This window comes from Neopsephotus bourkii, unplaced genomic scaffold (assembly GCF_033783945.1).
Source record: "Neopsephotus bourkii isolate Nb327-2 ecotype Australia unplaced genomic scaffold, CSIRO-AGI_Nbou_v1 NB_1622, whole genome shotgun sequence".
In the NCBI taxonomy this organism is placed as follows: domain Eukaryota; kingdom Metazoa; phylum Chordata; class Aves; order Psittaciformes; family Psittacidae; genus Neopsephotus; species Neopsephotus bourkii.
The window spans coordinates 23053-39153 of NW_026902097.1; the positions used below are offsets into that span (position 1 = coordinate 23053).

Here is a 16101-nt window from a genome sequence, read left to right on the forward strand (position 1 = left end):
TATGGCCAGCACTGGCCACACCACTGATGAGATGGGTTAGAAACCACAGGTTGTGGGTCCCTTCTCTTATTTGAATGTTGCCAAGAAACACGGTCGCTGAACAGCCTCAAACCCAGGCACATGATGGCATCTGGGGTCTGTCACAATTAAAGAGCAAACACCAAATCAAGGAAGACATGGGCCTAGAAAATTGTGGGGAACAAACCAAGACATGCAGACAGCCTGAAACCCAAACAAGTGCACCAGCCCTGTCCACAGCCTGACCGCAGCAGTCCATGCTGCTACAAAAGGGCTCTCAACACTTCCACGTAATTCACCACTGTGGCCTTGAACTGCTGCTGTGGTGTGTGTGATGGTGGCTGCTCCCTGTTCCCGTACAGAGGAGACTGCTCTCCCTGCTCTTCAGACTCACACTCATGGCAGATCAAGACCATCTGGCCAAAATGAAATATTCTGGTACAAGGAGACATGCATCTATCCCTGTTACTTCCAGGAACAGCGAAAAGCACACAGCAGGCACTGGAGCTTCCAAGGAGGAAAACAGTCACCTGGTGGTAAGCGGACCCTCCTGAGGCTCTGAGCTGCCTGATTGCTGCTTGGAAAGGCAGCTGGACCAGACCAGGTAGACCCCAGGAGCCTCTTGGTCTGTTCATCAAGTCCACTGGCAAAACAATCTTTCCTCCCCTCTCCTTTGTTTCCAGGCTAACCAAAGAAACCTGTCCATGCTCAGCCAGAAAGCCAGCCAAAGCTGGGCTATGCTTTGCTTTCCTTCAGGCTTATCTGCATTTTCAGACCATAGTTACTGAAGACATTTTATTCCCCCAGAGCAATGGGGCGATGTGGGGACTTGGCTGCCTCCAAAGCCTGCCCACCCATCCTGGCAATGCATTCTGCTTACAGTGCCTTATCCTCCCGGTCCCTCCTTCTCTTTGCACTTTAAACCTCTGGTACACATCCATGGAGCTATCAATAGAATTAAATGAAATGCAACAAAGATGGACTAGAAACAAATGGGACATTGTTATCTAGAAACTGGAGACTATCTGTTAAGGTCAGAGACCACAGACTGTGCGAAGACCTAAATACCAGCTACTGGACAGAGCATCCCAAAGACATTTCTAAACAGAGACCACACTGCAGAGCTAAACCAGAGTTTATCATTAAGCTGCATTAAACTTGCCCCAGTGCAGCAGTATGGCAGGGGAGGGAGGTGAAGCAAGGCCAGATGAGCACTGTGGTGGGCATGGCACCCTCGTGTTGACAGGAGGGCACTGATGGAAATAACTTGGTTTTTCCCCTGCCATCTGCTAAACCTATTACTGCAACTGATCCCCCTGTTTCCTTCCCCCGCCTGCTCTGTCTGAGTGAGGGGGCAAGGAAAGAGCTGCAATTTCACTTTGCTGCTGGGTTGTTCCTGGCACAAGTACAAAGAGCTGCAGGTCTGAAGACCAGAAGCCCCAGCCCACCACCTCAGAGGGGACAAGAGGCTCAGACAAGACAGGAAACAGCAATAAACCCCCGTCAGCATCTCCTCCTCCTCCATTCCCGGTGGACCAGAGAAAGGCATGCTGCAGAGCTCACATGCACAGCTGCCTGGAAACTGGTGGTTCCAAAGAAGAGGAGAAGGAAAGGCCACTGCCTTCCACTGTGAAACTCATTTAGCTCTTACTCCAACAGCCAGGCTGTGCAAATGAACCGAGCAGTCACAGCACAGTCACAAAGCATGATACACAGACTGTTCTTCAATGATATGTAGGCAAGCTGTTAAACTCCTTACTGCAGGATGCTGTGGACACTGACACTGTTCATGGACTTACAGGGTCATAATTAAGGGAAGAAAAGTTAATTAAACCCAGGAGAACCCTAAAGGCTACAACAGTGCCTAAAGAAGAGGTATTACAGGCTTGCTTGCCTTCCTAAGGCACTCACACTTGGTGGCTGCTAGGCTAGGCAGACCTGTGTGCTGCAGGGAGGTGGTTCTCAGTTTGCCATGCACAAGAACCCATCTTGCAGTGGGACTCATGGAAGGAAGGTGTCCTGGGGACCCCTGCACCATCCCTGCTGCCCCACAGGTGCTCACAGAGCTGGAGAGGGGCAGTGGAGCACCAACACGAGGAAGGTAATTTGTGTTGCTGCGAAGCCAACCAGACTGGAGCCACCATCAACATGAAAGATGAAATAGAGATGAAGTCAGCATTGCAAGGAAACATCTCCAGAAAAATTCTAGCTCCCATAAAAAGCCATACTTATGTATAACAGTAATGTAATCAAGATAGTTAACAGGAAGTAGGTCATTTTGTAAGTATAGAGCAAGCTTGGAGATGCTAGCAAAGGTTATGGAGGTGAGAGATTGAGAAATGGGGTACAACACAGCTCTTGTTTGGGAAAAATGACGTTTAGCAAACGCTCCACCGAGCACTGAATAGAGCTCCTGTCCCCCACGCTGCAGTGTCAGTGCTACTACTGTGCTTAACCACTGGACAGTTGGCCAAGCTGCATCTTCAGGCTCAGAAAGCTGCCCTGCTACCACAGAAGATCAGTTACTCTGCCCATGCAAGTGGCCTGCACTGGCACAAAGAGTATTTTTGCAGCGTGGATTCAACCCCTCTGATACTCCCATCTGCTGTCATCTAGGAAAGACAGTGCTCAGCAGAGAGCGAAGGAGAATACTATTTTGGAGCTAAGACCTAGCCTGCATAAACTTTGCTAACCTGGTGAATCCGCAGTAGGCACCAGGAGAGCTGCAAAACAAACAATTCATTATACCAGCTGTAATTTGCCTGGATAGCAGGACACGGCTCAAAAGCCACAAGCCAGCAAGCATCCTTACCCAAACCAACATCCATCAACTCAGAGATCTCTAGTTTACCAGCAAAAGCTCCTGGCATAGCTTCCTAGATGGGGCAGCCACTCCATCTTGGATCAGGGATCTGAACCCACCCTTCTTCCATTAAATCCCCTGTCACCTGGCCCAGGAGTTCATGCCACTATTATCCTGCAAACAAACACCACACAAGGATGACAAGGAATGCTCAGTGACAGGGAAAAGTAACCACACAAAACACTATAGGGAAGCAGAAGGGAAGAGACTTGCTGTTGGAAGACACTTGCTGCAAGTTTGCATTTCCAATCTATGGAAACAAGGGAAAGGAGCAGATTAGCTCTGTTTTAACAATGGAAATATGCATCTGTCTAGCATCCTCTTTTGGCGCTTTGGACCAAACTGCAGCCCTAAGCAGGACCTTTCAGTCAGCCCCTGTGGCAGACAAGCTGGCACAGTCAGATCACATCAGGTCTGAGTCTTATTTTAGCTCAGTTCTCCCTTCTATGATTTACTGTGGCTGGTGCCTGCCTGGAGACCCTGTCATCCTGCATGCAGGAAGCAATTCATTACCCTGCCTGCCTGTGCCACCCCCACCTAACCGCACATCACCAGGACTTGGGATTAATAGAATAAGGACAGGCTGCTGGAGTCGCTGCAGGCTCAGCCTCATTAGCAGCAATACTTTCCTCATGTGGTCAGGTCCCAGCTTATCATGTGCCTTCCACAGGCAGCCCCCAGCACTAACAGCCCTTTGCTAACAGCAGGAACCAGTCAGGATTCTGGGTCCTGCCCATTCTCCTTCTCCCTCCAGGGATGCTTCCCAGGGCAGGGCATGAGGCAGGGATGAACTGGGTTACTCCCTCTGCACTTGGTCCTCTCCCCAGCAAGCATCCATGGCAGCAGAGGTGAACAACCCTTAAAACATCCCCAAATCCTTTCCCTTTAGCCAAGCCCTATTTGGGAAAAATAGCAGGAAGGCAAGATGAGGATGTGCACTCTGAGGGTACCCACACATATAAAGGCTCCTTAACAAGCCTTCAGAGAGTCCCAGTGCCAGGACTGCTGCCCACCCCAACCCTGTGCTAAGCCTTGGTGTGCTGTCTGAGCAGACAGAGAATCCACATCAGCCTTTCAGCCCTGGCTTCCCTCTGCGGGAGACCTGCTGGGCTCAGCCAAGACCAGCACGTAACAATGAAGATATTTGAGAGAAGAGGAAATTCTGCCTTTTAAAGGCATCAGTAACTCCTGAAGCTGGTAGCTCTCAAACTGCGAATCCACAGCCTCCAGACACAGTGAGGAGGGGTGCTCAAGGACATCTTCAAGAAATTAAGAGATAGTAAATTTGCTTTGTAGGTGCCTGTGCCCCCACTGCGGAAGAAAACAAAAATCAGGTTAAGCTAAAAGGTTCAAAAGCACAACTTTAGGTGTCTTCTGTATGATGGGATGCTCAGCTACCTAAAACACAGCAATGAAAGATGCTTTTAACGAAAAAGGCTTCTCATGGCCAGGGTGCCTCCTGTACAGAGGAGAGCAGCTCTGCAGCCTCTGTGGAGCAGCACGATGAGGGCTCCATCCCCAGCACACCCCACTTGTACATCATGGACAGCTATTAAATACCGACCTAGGAACACTGTGGAGTTAACCTGGGCTCCTGCATGTCGCAGAGCTGAAATTCAGCTGGCGAGGACAGTTAGCAGCTGAATGCCTTGACTCAGCAGTGGCGGTGTGCCCAGCCATTCAGACTTCCCCTGCCTTATTCCAGAAACTCTCTGCTGTGGCTAAAAAAGACTTTAAATTGAAAAGGGGTGGATGGGAGGTAAGGGGGGAGTGCACACAGCAACTTCCCACCTCAACCGCCAAGCAGCCTGCTGCTGGTCAGACCTGCTGAGATATGCAGGGGGGAGGAATTTGATGATTTCTCTTCTTTGAAACTACTGTTTCCATAGGGCTTTCATCCAACACCAAAGAGGAAAATCCCACATCCCCTCAGATGCTGACTTTCCAGAGATTTTCTCTTCTCCTTCTGCTCCTCACCACTGCTCTGTGGAGTCACTTCTTCCCAAATTTAGCCAATGCCTCTAGATTTCAGCCCCACTTTGATCCATCACTGGGCAGCCCTCCAAGGTGGAAGCAGTTGACTTATCCCAGTCCAGAGTCTGCTGGACAGGGATTCATGTCACAATGATCATCGCTGCCAGTGGAATCATCACAACCTCAATCTGCTCTCCTGTTTGAAGTGACTTGGTTTTGTTGGTGCTCCAAACACCAGGAAAGGGACACTGAAAGGAGCTGCACTGCAGGAAAGCAGAAGGAGAGCCCAGGCTCAGCCCAGAAAGAGCTCCAGAGCTGGAGAAAGCAGACATGACAGGGGCCTGAACACAGATGCATGGGCTGTCCAGCCTTCTCTTTCCATTCCCAAACACTGCCAGATCCAAGGACTAAATTTACCCTTTGCAGTTAAAGCAAGGAGAGCTCCATGGACTGCAGTCAACTGCAGGCCCTGAATGTGGTTTGACATCCTGGGGTGATGCGAGTTGGATGGATCCTTTACCTGCACCCCAGACAAAAGCAAGCAGAGGGTGCCTTCGACAGCACTATAGGATGGTCCCTTCAGTGACACCAGCTGCAATTCCCATGGGTGTGCTGCGACTCGAGGTGTCAGACAGGAAAGCCAGGGTGAGGGATGGGGAGTAGGAAGGCTCCCAGCCACGGTGCCATGAGAGTGGCTGCCTGGCTTGGCACCGAGCATGCTGACCAGTCCTGTTTCCCTCCCTCATTCCCCCCTTTCAGCCATCCCACATGAAACGCTGCCTTTCCTTTTTCACTCCGCTCACGGCCTGGCTGCCTTTCAAATTCCCGGAGAAAAGTATTTATCTGCTGGATGAATGATGACATCCGGCCAAACCCCAGACACGCCATCGCGTCGGATCCAGCCCAGCCGTCTATCACAGCTCTCATCTCATTATTGGTAAGGTGGCGGCGAGCCAGCACTTGGAGCTCGGGAAAGGGCTCCCACCAATCTCTCCAGAGGAGAGAGTCAAGGACTTTTATTAATTAGCATTTGGAATTGTAGCTAATAAATACCCCTTTGGCATTCAGGCTGGGATAGGAAACACGACAGAGATGTCCTTGAGATGCTATAGCATTTTCCTAATGGAGGCAAATGGACAGGAGTCACCCGCTAAGTCATTATATGCACTGTGAGCTTGCTTCTCCTCCCTGGAGAGGAGCAAGCAACAGGAGGGAATATGACTGCCACTGGATCCAGTGATGCATCATCCACTCGCTCATCCAGCACTGCATTGCTCAAACACTCACAGACACACAGTGAGTCTGCAGTGAGGGCAATTTTGCATCTGGGAGCTGCTCAAAGGACACTGTGGGATGTACCTGAAGACGGACCCCACAGTGCAAGCACATCCTTGGGACCAACGTCTGGAGTGGTACCTCTGCTCCCTTTGTCTGTCAGACCCAAACCAGGCAGACAACAAGGGACATGGCACTGATCACTGCTTGGTCAGACATCCAGGAGCTACACCTTCAAACAGCAGAGCCCAGAGCTGCACCACTCTGGGCCTGACACTCTGCATGCAAAGGTCTTCACATCTGAATCTGCTCCTTGTTCTGGCCACAGCCCCCACTCCATCTGATTTCTGGCTCAGTCTACAAGACAAAATACAGGTGAGGAAAGTGCATGCCAGACTGGAGCTGCCCTTCAACCCACCATGTATTAAGGTGCCTCAGCTACCGGCAGGTTCAATAGCTGACTCCCTTTGCAAAGCAGCTCACCCTCCCATCGCACAGGGCTCAAAGACTCATGCACAGACAGCTCCCCACATCCCAGAAAAGCCCCAGGGGCCGTTAACACCATGATAAACCCCTACCCAATGTCCTTGCAAGCTCATCTTTAACTTGTGTCTCTTGCTTGGTCTGAAGCTGCTGCCTTTGCTAAGGGATGACCGACAGGGTGGCAGGTTAAGTGGTGAGCAATAGCTGGGCAGGACAGATGACAGCGCCAGGGGACAGCAAGCAATCAGTTAATGGGCTCCAGGGCCCTCAGATCAATCTCATCAAGTGACCAGGAGCTGCAGCAGGAATGATGACAGGCCAAGCAAATAGAAACAGAAGCCAAAGGGGGAAAGCAGGGATGGGGGAAGGGGGAATTAAGAGAGGGAATGGAAAATAAATGAAAACCCAGGGAGGAGATGTAGTCCACACAATCGTAATACTTAGCTGGAGAAAGGCTCAGCGTTGCTGCTCAGAGGAGAAAAACAAAATCCCTTTATCTACCTCCACACCCTTCCAATACAGAATGATGTCAAATCAATTTACTGCCTTTCCTCTCACAATTAATCAAGCCTCCTCCATTGCTCAACCTTTGGTAGAGCTGCGCATCATGTCACATGCAGCATAAAAAGAGAGAGCACATAGCAGGAGATGGAGGCGGCTGATCAGATTTATGCTGCTTGTGATTAGTAAGAGATGGGTGGCTCCTGGCCAAAGTAGCTCATAGTCACAAGACTTATAACCACACAGAGTTGCGTAAGGCACGCGAGATTCCTTACAAATGTTCCTTGCTTTGCATGGAAAGACTCCGGAGTGTTATTATAGATGGGGCTCATGGACCTGGTTAAGGGCAAGGGCCTTTAAAATGAGGCAGAGGTCATTAGCAGCCATGCGAAACGAGGCTTTTCAGACTAACCATGTTTCTGAAACAGGCATTACAAACAGAAAGTGGCACAGGAGGAGACCAGCTCTTCAAGAGTTCCAGATAATTGTTTCCACTTCCCCACTGGAGAAGGCTATGCCAAGAGTTGGCTGAATAGATTGAGGTGTCCATCTTGAGCTGCACAGCCCCATTCCCTCCTCAAGAAAGTCTCCAAATCCCAGACCTGTGACTCATGGAGGGAACCGCTGATGAACATCAGAGTCTTATGGATACCATCAAGTTTAAGGCAGCTTGTGTTCCATCACCACCCTGGCAGTGGCAGCCACCCAATCAACTTACTCTTTGGGGGGCGTCAAGTCATCGGGTCTTGTCTCAAAGAACTGGAGAACCTCCTCGCACTGGGAGATGTAGGGAGGCAACTGGATCAGAGCCTGTGGATGAAACAGATACGGTGGTGATGGGAAGCATCAAGAGTGTGCAAGGAGCTGAGTGAGGACAGGCCTTCAGAGCGCAGGGGACTGGGTCATGGCACCAAGCTCAGCACCCATGTGGTTCCCAGCTCACAGAAGTGTGGAGCCAGGCTGGGGAGAGCTACAGCAAACACACACTGGAGTGGAGCAAGACCCAGACAGCCCCAAGTAACACCCACCATACCACCCCTGCTGCAACTGAAGACTAAAGGAGAATAAGCAGAGATTGCCCAGGCCCTGCTTAGCCAGCTCCATCCTTTTGGATGTGCGTGCCTTCACAAGGTAAGAGCCATGGGGACATCCATCCCAGCATCCAGCCTCCCAGCCATCACAGGGTTCAGTTTCCTAGCTGTGCTGTGCATATGGAGCCATCAACCTTGGGAAAGGCTGGGCAGTTTACACATTGCAGACTCTTAGTGGTGTCAGCCTTGACCAGCACATCCCAAAAATGTTCCACTGGGGGATGGCAGCTCAGGAAGAGGCAGGCAGAGAAGCAACAGGAGACCAAAGTGCGAGATACCAGCTTGTCATGGCAAGGGCTGGAAGACTGCTATGTGTGCTGTTGAATGGCAGGAGATACAATCTGCCTTTGCTTTTCCCCTTTCCTTTCAAGGAAGCCTATTGCAAAAAGACAGGCTTCAACAGTGGGACTTTCAGGGTGAGAATGTGTGTGTCTGTGGGAGCTGCGGGCAGAGTCTGGGACAGCAGTATTTGCCTTGGGCCAGAGCTCTGGTAGATCCTCTCCAATGTGGGCTGCAGCAAGGGCTGGGCAGGGAAAGAGGATGGGCAGCTGCCTGATAGAGCACTGCCCTGGGCTCTGCTCATGGGAGAGATCAGAATCACAGATTACGGTGGCTGCAAAAAAGTAAAAACCCTCCATGTAACTAAAAGGATGATTTGAGATCTGGGAGCAGTGCTGCAGCCTGGCCTGGAGCGGATGCTTAACCAATTTTCTGTATAATTCCCTCTCCTGTCCATTTGCTATCACAGCAGTCTTGTGACAGGGGTGTGGGCAGACTGAACCACCACTCATTTCTATATCAGAGACTAAGCCACATCTGCAAAGCCCTGGGGTTACCACACAGATCAGATGTGGCTCCATGTTGACCTAATTGCATGCCCCCAAAAGCCCTTGCAGCCATTTAGCACACAGTCATATCCACTGCCAGCACAGCAGACAGTCAGACCACTAATCACAGGCCAGCTGCGATCAAGATCATGTGAGAGGCAGGAGAGAGAAAACTACTCAATCCATGGCTTTTAGGGCCAGGGAAGGACTATTCAAAGACCAAGTTTTGCATGGATGCCATTCCCATGTGGGTACCGTTCCCCAGTTCCAGGCATCCCATGATATACACAAATAGTGTGACATCTGTCCCAGCTCTGGCTCTGCCACCCAAAGATGTGAACTGGGAGTGACTTCAGAATGCAACTCTAGGCCCTGCTGCCCACAAGCCTGAGAAGAAAGGTCATTTACCGAAGACAGACAAGCCTTATTGCACTGAAATCCATTGTCTATGGAGTCAGAAGGATTATTCCCTACTAGCACTTCTTTTAGTGGTCCACCCAGTCATGTTGGGATAGAACATCGCAGCATTGCAACTCTTTCATCAACCCTTCAACTAACATGTTCTCAAAACCTTAGACAGGAGGAAGAATGTTTTCACACTAGGGGAAAGACTAGCAGATATAGAGCACAAAGAGAATAAACTGGAGAAATGGGAAGATCTTTCAGACCTCCACTCTGCCTTATTATTCCTCTAGTTGTTTGAAGTCTCATTTGGCGCTAGTTGCGCTCACCAATTGGTCTGGTTCTTCTACTGCTCTTCTTGCACCTTTCCTTAAATTGCCACATTTTTCAGTACAGTGGGACCTGGAATAGAGCCCTTCAGCAGCAAGAGCACTGCCTTGTGAAAGCAGTGGGTCCCTGCCTTGCTCCTCTCACCTACTTGTACCCCAAATCTTACCCACCTTATTTCCAGGTCTCTCCCAGAGAAGAAGACACACTACTTCTCTTGCAGATAGCAAGAAAGCAAAAACTTTCTTACACAGTTTTCTGTGGGAACTTGCTCACAACATATTCACCCAACCCCTCAGCAGGGCCAAGCTGGAGGAGGTATTTTGTATTTCTGTTCTAAACCACCACCCTCCAAACATTGACTTCCAATGATAAACATGGCAGTAAGAGCGTGTCCAGGACCCTGTGGCTGCCATCTGCAGCCCACTGTGCCCTCCAGGGACATCTCTCTGCTCCTGCTGACTCCTTGCCCATTCCACATCTCTGCAGCCATCAGTCTCACACCCACCTTCAGCTCAGCAGCTTTATGGTTAAGTAGCAGCAACTGGAAGGCCAGGCACAGTGTGCATGTCATTACTTGGTAATGCATTAACGGGAGGAGAGAGAGGCTCCTTAAGTGGGTCATATAACATCAGCCATTACATTCAGTTGTTAAGTCAAATGGATTCATTATATTTTATGCCATTAATGGCATCATTCTGAAAGAGACAGCTGCAGTATCTTACCACTTAGGGACTTCTTCCCAAAATTAAATTTACAGTTGTGTGCATCTGTATGTAGCTGGCACATTTCAGTGATTCAGAAGACAAGGGGCTGATCATGCCTGGATGGAGCCAAGTCATTACTTTGCACCATCAGCTTCTCCTATGCTGTATGGAGCACACAGATCCAAGCACATCTTGCACTACATCTCCATCACTCTGCTCTCATTTGTTATCCTGGCCAGCAGTGGTTTTCACCCGCAGCCTGACTGCAGCGCTGTCAAGATGCGTTTACTAATTCACCTTTATCCTTGTACTTGTTATTCCAGCCATGACATCCCTTCCATTGGTTTGGCTGATTCCCAAAACCCACAGTCTCTCCCACCATACATAGCCCACACTGCCCATCCTCCCAGCACTGGTACACCATTATATATTTTCAGTCAACCAGGATTGAGCCTGATCAAGGTGGCTTCATCATTGGTTGATGCTATAAAGCTCCCCTTACCTTGCAGTACTCATCAATGGGTATCAGGCGCTTAACTGCAACATCACGGATGTGACTCCGGCGGAACAGGATCTTCCCTTAAACAGGAGAGATGGAAAGAGAAGAGCAGGTCAGCACAATACCCAGGAACTCTCTGTTGAATCACTCTGTCGGGACCTATTCCCTGTGCATCTTCTTGCCAAAAGCCCAGTACCTGAAAAAAACCTCAACATTCCCTCCCACAGATTAAGTACCTTATCACAATAAAGCACAGTTAAAGCAATCATGCTCAAGGAGAACAAACAGTTGCCAGCAAACTGCATCCCCATCTTCTCTCACTGATGTAGCGATGATGGAAGAGCAGGCACTACACAGGCATGTGACTGATACCTTACAGTTTGCTGGTATGCAAGTCCTGGGTTTACAAGTCAAGTGGCAAATGACAGTGCTTGCCAGAGAACTAGACATCCCTGTGACTGGTGGTGGGAACCTTGTTGCAGGGCATCTGGGTCTAGTGGGGGCAGAAGCCAAGCCAGAGGGTTTCTCTCTGTGAAACTCCTGCATCGAACTGGTCCTTGAAGCCAGCATTGGGACTGCAGCTCTGAGTCAGACCTATAGGATTTTCCTTCCTGTCTGGGGTTTATTAGTGTTCTCCATTAATGGGATCCTCTTGCCCACTCTATTTCCTCCCCTCTGGCTTGTGGTACAGGCCTCTTTCCTTTGAAGTCTAATGAGTCCTAAATGCTTCAAGCTGCTTTCACAGAGAACAGCTTCTTTGGCACTTAATGAGACTAAAGCCATTAGCAGACCGTGAAACTGATATACGGTGATCAAAAGGACTGGTATCTGGTAGGATTTCAGACCCAGCTTCCCAAAGCACCAGGAACTGGCACTGCTTTTGCAATACAATCGCCTGGAAAATTGTGGGTTTGGGGGTGGGTTGGCTGGTAATGAAATTCCTACAGTTCCTCCTGATATCTTCTGTACCACGGGAAAGTCTCATCTCTTTTTGTCCCTACTTGGGTTTCCAGTTCCACCACCAAACCCAGGGAGAGCAACTGATGCGGTTGTCCATGCAATCCCTTCACTTATCGCTGAGGTCACCATGGGGCAACTCAAAAACCAAACTCCCCTCACAACCAAATACTAACACACCCTCTTTCCAAGCAACATGAGAACAAGGAAAACTCTGGAGAGTCACACAGCCCTTGGATGCACCATGGCATTGCTGGAACCAGCGGCTGGATGATACCAAGCTACCCAAGAACAGGATGTGGTAAAATGGCAGCACACTTATAGCAGCTTTAAAACCAGGGCTGGGTCATTCCCCTGCTCCTCCCTCACTTGTCCAGGATCCGGAACACCCATGACTTGTGCATCCTGCCAATGCATTTTTTGAGCAGAGATGAACTAAGCCAACCCAACTTCAGCTTGCAAGGAGCATGAATCAGAACTTTATAGAGGAGCCAAATCTCCTGCTAGGCTCAGTTATTGCAGAATGCCTTCAAAACTGGACTGTCCAAGGGAACACACAGCCATCGTACTCAGTCCTAGCTCTGCGTTTGCCCTCTGGTGAAAAGCATAGGGTCAGACCAGCTCATACCAGAAGGACTGCTTCTCATTTATGTCCTGTTGACAGCGAGGGCCTCAGACATTCATGGTGGGAAACTCTCTGCTCTGAAATGCTTTCCTTCTTGCAGCCTGCCAGAGCCAAGTCTGGCAGTCTTTATGATACAGTGAAAAGAAAATACCCCTCTATTCAATCTGTCTTTTAGATTTTGAGGATGAGTCGCCTGGAAACACAGAAGTTGTCTGGAAAGCCTGGGAGCAACAAGCAGGTCGGAGTTCCTTTGTTTGCCTATACCAATTATTTTCTGTCAGACAAGCAAATGATCAACAGTTTTCCCTTCTCATCAGCAGTTGTGGTGTATTTGCTGCCTACGTTTCTATTTGAATGATGATTTTTAAAAAGATGAATGGATCACAATAGTTTTGTTGGCAATTGTTTAAGGAATGGCTGTTTTGCTTTTATGTCTGCCAAAATTAAAATGCTAATTGGGTGGGTACATTATAAATGTCTGAAATAATAAGTTCTGGGTGTGGGAATATTTAAATGTTCAACAAACAGATGCTAGTGAATAACAATAAAAAGAATATACTTTTGGAGAATAAATATATCACAACAACTGAAGTGATCTCACATTAGCCCAGGCACAGAACATATGAACCAGCAGGAAACCCAGCTCTTCTCTTGATTTGCTCTAGACCTCATATTTTTCAACAAGGAAGTTTATTTTCTAACAAAAAGCTGTTCTTTAATCAAAATGCCTAACTAACATAATTGCAGACCCTTCAGTGCTGCCAAATGCACTATATAAATCATTGAGTGGCAAGGCAAGAGAGCGCAGTAAAATACTTCCCTCTTGGAAAGGAAAGATGAGCAACTTGCTGGGTCAATGAGATGCAGTATTTTCATGAGCACATTTTCCTTAGACCATATCTGCAAATATGTGCTGTCCACTAGCGCTTTTCACATAGCCAAAGACCATATAATGCAAAAGAAATGCATGACATCATTATTCATCCCATATCTGCACCCCTCATTGCTGCAGCTTCAGGGAACACAGTGAAGCCAATGGTGCTCATCACCCACACCTCATTCCAAGTGCTCTTTATTTTACACTGTTTTGGTGCCTCCAGGAGCTTGTAACAACTCTTAAGCTCAAAGCTGGGTTACTGCCCTGTTAATTGTCCAGGAGGACTCCCTTCTGCCCACAGCATATATTTGGTCAAGAGTGGACCAGATCAAGGTCTAGTATTCTACAGTTCATGCCAAAGGGGAGGAGAAAGTTCAGGATTACTCCAGCAGAAGAGGGAAAAGTCTCTTGGATTTGATTTTCCAAGGTAAGGTTTCCCAGTTGGCTGAACTATTCACTCAGTAAAGCTGCAGCATGACAGATGCAGAGTGATAGCAAATGGGGCACAGTCTCAGTTGCCTTTGTAGTATCAAGCAAGAGCAAGGACAGCCTTTGGTGCAGTTTGGATCCTTGACTCCCAGATGCCTCAGCAAGATTTGCTCCATTATGAGAAAAATAACTACCAGCTCTACTTTTTCTTTAAGAACATCCTCAGACAAGACTTACTTTACTTCTAACAGCCTCATAGCAGGGCTCCTGCCCTCAGCTTCAACATCAGCACGAGGAATACCAAGAGGAAGACACGTGAAGGAAGGCAGTTCTGGACATCTGACTGATTAGTGGGGTTTTCCATTAGCAGGTAGGGCCAAAGCTGCTGCAGGCTCCAGTTCACCAGCTTCACACTCTAGCCACAGCTCAAGCATTCAGTAATGATTAGATTTTGTTATCTACATACCTAATGTTACCCATGAGCAATCACAGCACTTAGTCTCCCTCCAGGCTAGCACAAGGAAGTGGGGTAAAATACAGTGTCCTTTGTACACACAACCAAAGCTACAGAGACTGAACATTTATCACCTGGGAATGTGTCAAGTAAGTTGATTTTGGAAAAGGAAGAGAAAGATAAGGCACTACTACAGAATGGCTGCCCTGGCACGTCTCCCTTCACAGGAAGCACCCAGGCACCAGGACATGCTGTCTGCTTTTTCTGGATCTTGAAAACCTCTTAAAGCTTACAGGGAAAAAGTGGTGCCTCTGAGGAGGAGAACGGCTCTGAAGACACTCAGTGTACAAGTTACAGTTTAGGAAGTCCTCTTTCTTCAGTAGAATATACAACAGTTAGTGCATGTATTTATTATGCATTATATTTATATTTTTATTATTATGTATTAATATGATATTATTAATATAGCTGTGGATGCACTGAAGCATTGTATGTGCTTTGCTTGCTATACCCACTTTCCCAGCAGACATTAGGTGTTTTACATGCATCTGCACTTTAATGATAACCCTGCAGTATTATTATTCTCCATCAGCATTTTGACTGGAGAAATCTGATCAACACAACCCATCCTTTAAACATAGAGGGAATAAAACCAAGAGGGAAAGAGCTGAAATATATGCAGTTCCTTAAAAGTCAAAGCAAATGAAGATAGCTGTATCACAGTGCTGTCCAGAAGACCCCAACCATCCCCAGTCCCCATGAACAACCTAGGAAAGGAGCAGAGCAGGAGCAGCAACCCTTAGCAGAGGATTCACCAAGGGCAAGCGACGCCAATCCTCACTCTGCTGCTCTTCCCCAGGCCCCGCAGCCCCTACACTGAGCTGACGGCACAGCCAAAGCATGCTGTGCTCTCCAGAGTCTCCAAGCAGCTGAGGTTCTTGCCTACCCAAAGACAAGACAAATTGAAGAGTAACAAAGCAGCAGAAGCCACATCTCCAGCTCCCCTTGCTAACTTGAGCATTTGTTTACTTATTTATCTCCTTGTTGACCCTGATTTGTTTTTACTGCCAAGCAAATACCAGTACAGGAGCTTCAGCACTGGGGGCACCAGCTGGTTCTCAGAGGGGGAGGAACTCGGGAGGGGGGCAAATCTAACAAAAAGATCTCAGCCTACCACAGTGCCAATGTCTGACCACACCTGAAGGATTTCTGAGTCAGCAGCAAGCATCCTGTCCTCTTCCCAGCAAAGGGAGGAAGACCTAGCAAGCAGCCTAGAAGGAAAGCACTCATGCCTGCTTTTCCCTTCCCCTGTCTGACCCTTTCCCTCCCTTTTGACCTGCCTGGCATCATCTGCTCAGCTCTGGCACTCAAGCTGTCCCAGTGCTTCTGCTTCCTCTCCTTCCTTACCCTGAGCTCTAGCCTGATAGAAGGGACCTGTCAGTGCTCTTCACCCTGCTGGGAGGGAAAGCTGGAAAACCACAGTGGAGCACCTTGATGCTGTTTCAAACCTCCATCAGTCAGTGGATAGGGCTCACAACGTCCTGGGATGTGAAGCTCCCCGGTTACAAAGCTCTATCTCTCAGCAATGCAGCTCCACTCCTCCTTTCTTTCCTTTATCCATGAGCACACTCCTCTCCCTCCACCACTGCTACTTATTTCCATCCACCGTGGCCAGAGGGCCACCACATATCAGAGCTCATCCAACATGATGAATAGGCAGCTCATACACCCAGCATGTCCCTGTGAACCTCAGGCCAGCCAGCACTGTGCCACAATAGCTGTTGTCCCAACT

General features: G+C 48.7%; 1 protein-coding gene across 4 annotated transcripts in view; it reads right to left on the reverse strand.

The window, feature by feature from the left end:
* The window catches only part of SH3PXD2B (SH3 and PX domains 2B), a 72951-nt gene that overhangs the window by 18759 nt on the left and 38091 nt on the right, over positions 1-16101 (reverse strand). For all 4 annotated transcript variants that reach the window (XM_061372820.1, XM_061372818.1, XM_061372819.1 and 1 more), the window contains exons 4-5: positions 10971-11047; positions 7833-7924 (exon numbers count right to left, since the gene is read on the reverse strand). In XM_061372820.1, coding sequence (XP_061228804.1) covers positions 7833-7924; positions 10971-11047 — 169 coding nt within the window. The remainder of the gene's footprint in view (positions 1-7832; positions 7925-10970; positions 11048-16101) is intronic.